The sequence below is a fragment of the Suricata suricatta genome, chromosome 11, assembly GCF_006229205.1.
Source record: "Suricata suricatta isolate VVHF042 chromosome 11, meerkat_22Aug2017_6uvM2_HiC, whole genome shotgun sequence".
Classification (NCBI taxonomy): Eukaryota; Metazoa; Chordata; class Mammalia; order Carnivora; family Herpestidae; genus Suricata; species Suricata suricatta.
This window is the reverse complement of record NC_043710.1, coordinates 52780520-52783818: the sequence shown is the minus strand read 5'-3', so window position 1 is coordinate 52783818 and position 3299 is coordinate 52780520. Positions and strand designations below refer to the sequence as shown.

At 36.3% G+C, this 3299-nt stretch overlaps 1 protein-coding gene across 1 annotated transcript; it reads right to left on the bottom strand.

The window, feature by feature from the left end:
- Positions 1–268: 268 nt before the first annotated feature.
- Positions 269–1228, bottom strand: LOC115271799 (olfactory receptor 51F1-like). The gene has a single exon (XM_029914752.1). It carries the CDS (start codon positions 1226–1228, stop codon positions 269–271), a length of 960 nt encoding a protein of 319 aa, XP_029770612.1.
- Positions 1229–3299: the final 2071 nt, after the last annotated feature.

Below are 3299 nucleotides of genomic sequence, written 5' to 3'. Positions count from 1 at the left end.
TAGTAGAACAAGTAGTATAAAGTAGTCACTAACTGTTAATTACTCTGAGTATTTTTAAAATTTCATTATCAATGTTTTCATGTTTCCCTTTTGGAATATAAAATTCTTGGGATGTGACATATTTATGACTGAAAAAACAAAAATATTCACTAAATATCTGGTGAATATAGGAATAAAATGACAAAAAATAATCTGTTACAAATTACAAGTAACTTACCACTATAGCGAAAGTCACTTTTTCAGGTTTTTCTTAAACAAACAGCTCTGTTTATTTTGTAAGGAGAAGGTTGAGTATAGCTTTGCGAATCTGTTTTGTTTTTACACCATAGATGATGGGGTTGAGCACTGGAGGCAAAAGCAGATATATATTAGCCATCATTGAATGGACCACTTTTGGGGCTGATGTACCATAGCGATGCACTAAGGATAGGCTCATCATGGGGATGTAGAAAATAGCAACCGCTCCAATGTGGGACACACAGGTGCTGAAGACCTTATGGCGTTCTTCAGGGGAGGCAATACTGAGCACAGAGTGAATGATCAAGATGTAAGACAGGACAATGCATGGTATATCTACTCCTGTGGTCAGGATGAGATCAATTAATCCACAGATGCTGTTGGCCCGAGTATCTGAACATGCTAATTTAATCACATCTGGGTGGTAGCAGTAGGAGTGGGAAAGGACATTTTCTCTACAGAAATAGAGGTGCTTAAGGAGCAAAAGTAGTGGTACTATTAATACTACTGTACGTATAATCATTAACAAGCCCATCTGAGTTATTCTAGAATTAGTGAGAGTAGTAGTATACCTCAGAGGATCACAGATGGCCACATAGCGGTCAAAGGCCATAGCCACCAGCACCCCAGATTCTATCACTGCAAATCCATGAAGAAAAAACATCTGGGTAATGCAGCTATCTAGATTGATTTCCATTGCATCAAACCAGAGGATACTTAATGTTGTTGACATTGTAGAAATGGTCAAGCCCAAGTCAGCAGCTGAAAGCATAGAGAGGAAATAGTACATGGGTTCATGGAGACTCTGCTGGGTAATGATGACAAACAGGATCATGCTGTTCCCAGAGAGGGCAATGACATAGAGACAGCAGAAGGGGATAGAAATCCACACATGGACAGACTCTAGGCCAGGAATTCCAGTCAATAAGAAGGTTGGAAATTTAGATGTCAAGTTACTTAAGATCTGCGTGTTTTCCTGGATTTGTAGCATACTGTCCTCACAATGTTCACATCCTATAGGAATGATAAATTACAATGTCACATTGTAAATTTTCTTCTGCTTAAGGAGAGCTATTGGATCATAGATAATCACTCTGTCATTGAAAAAACTCTAAGTCAAACTCTATTTTAAGTATAATCTTAAATTCAAGGAAAATACATCCAAATAACTTTATACATTTATGATGATCATTATTTGCTCTACTGACAGAGTTTTAAGCTTCATTAGTTCATAAGATTCTACAGATTGATAATTAAAATATAATAGATAATAAAGTTCAATGTATTCCATTTTGAATAGGTTGTGTATTAAAGAGACTGAGAGAAACTCACCTAAAGCTATCCATGGCTCTTCAGTGCCCACATGGGTATCAAGTTCTAGGGAAGAGTCTCCAGATTTTTGCTGATAATAGCCATTCAGAAGTTGTCACTATATAAGTGCCATTTCAATCCAACAGTGTAGATGAACAACCTCAGAGAGCAGATTTACAAAAGAAAACCAATGAAGACCAACGCCATAGAAGTTACTGGAAAGGAATATATAGAGTAAAGCATAGCTGGACTGCTTTACAGGAACCGTTAAAACCAAGGGAGATGGTGTTTTGACTGGGGGTTACAAGAAAAACAGTGTCAAATGCTTAAGTGGTCAGATCTTCTAAGGATTAAAAATTTCAAGTGTGCCCAAAGAGCATAGTGACCCTAGAAAAAAACAGAGTCTAGGGATGAAAGCTGAGAACCTGCTGCAGTGGCTTGAGGAATGAATGGAAAAATGAGTAGTAGAGGGACAGGTAAATTATTTCAGGAACTTATAAGGAAAGGCAAGGGGAGAAATAAGCCATCACTAAAGAAGACCATAGGTGGATAGAAGATTTCTACAAGATTGGACAGACTCAGAGAAATATGTATGTTTATAAACTGAGGCTCAAGATATAGAAGATGGTGAGAAATTGAAAATATAGAACAACAGGGATCAATCGGTATAGAAAACCCACTAAGAAAGTAGTAGGTGATTGAAGATAGAGCTTGAGAGTAATTAGCCCTCAAAAAGATAAGGATCATCATTTCCGTTGATTCTCTAGAAAAAGTGGCAAATGAGTAGATTGGTGGAGGGATATGTGAGGGAATTATGAGGCCGTGCCCATTTGGGGTTTTTTTCCTTTTTTAAAAATTGTGGTCAAATACACCTAATATAAACTTTGCCATTGTTACCATTTTTAAATGTTCATTTCAGTGGTATTAAATACATTCATAATGTTGTGCAAGTATCATCACCATCCATCTCCATAACTCTTTCCTTCTTATAAAACTAAATTGTGTACCCTTTAAACTCAGTCCTAATTCTTCAGTTATTTATTTAGATTTCTCAACTCTTAATATATCATACAAGTGGAATCACACAGTATTTGTCTTTTAGGGACTAGCTTATTTCACTTAGCGAAATAACCTCAAGAGTCATCTGTGTCATAGACCATGTCAGAATTTCCTTTATTTCTAACCAGAGCCAACTTTCTTCCTTATGAATCACTGGGGGGAAATTTACTGCCGTTCAAAGTGTATGGAGTGACGGATGCTGGTTTGAGGACATGAGAGAGTATTTCGATAAGTGTTACAGGGAATAGAGGAGGAAGATGAATCAATACATACAGAACTGTTATAAACGGTATAAAACCTTGTTCAATTAAAATGTTAAAAATATTTTTGAAAGCAATACATTTCATTGTTAAATTGTTAAAATCAATTCTCGGAAGACTTAAACATTACCAATGGTAGTTATTGTAATGTTAATACTTTTCAATCAAGCTTTTACAAACACTAAGTAAAGTTTATTATCTGAGAGTAAATGCCCCATAAGAAGCATATATGTTACCATTCTTTTTGGCTGGCTTGCTGTGGTTCCTTCTTAAACTCCAGTTCTCAAGGTTTCCATTCAATCTGAGGAAACCTATTATCATATTTATCTATTAGCTAGTGGGGATCAGATATCTGTGTGGTATGTGGATCCCTTAAGACAAGGTGAATCCTAATGTTACCCAACTTTTCTGGAAGTCCATGTGAATATTTGG

Excerpts from the sequence above, each read along its gene's own strand:
- LOC115271799 (XM_029914752.1), bottom strand. The coding sequence starts at position 1,228 with ATGCTACAAATCCAGGAAAACACGCAGATCTTAAGTAACTTGACATCT.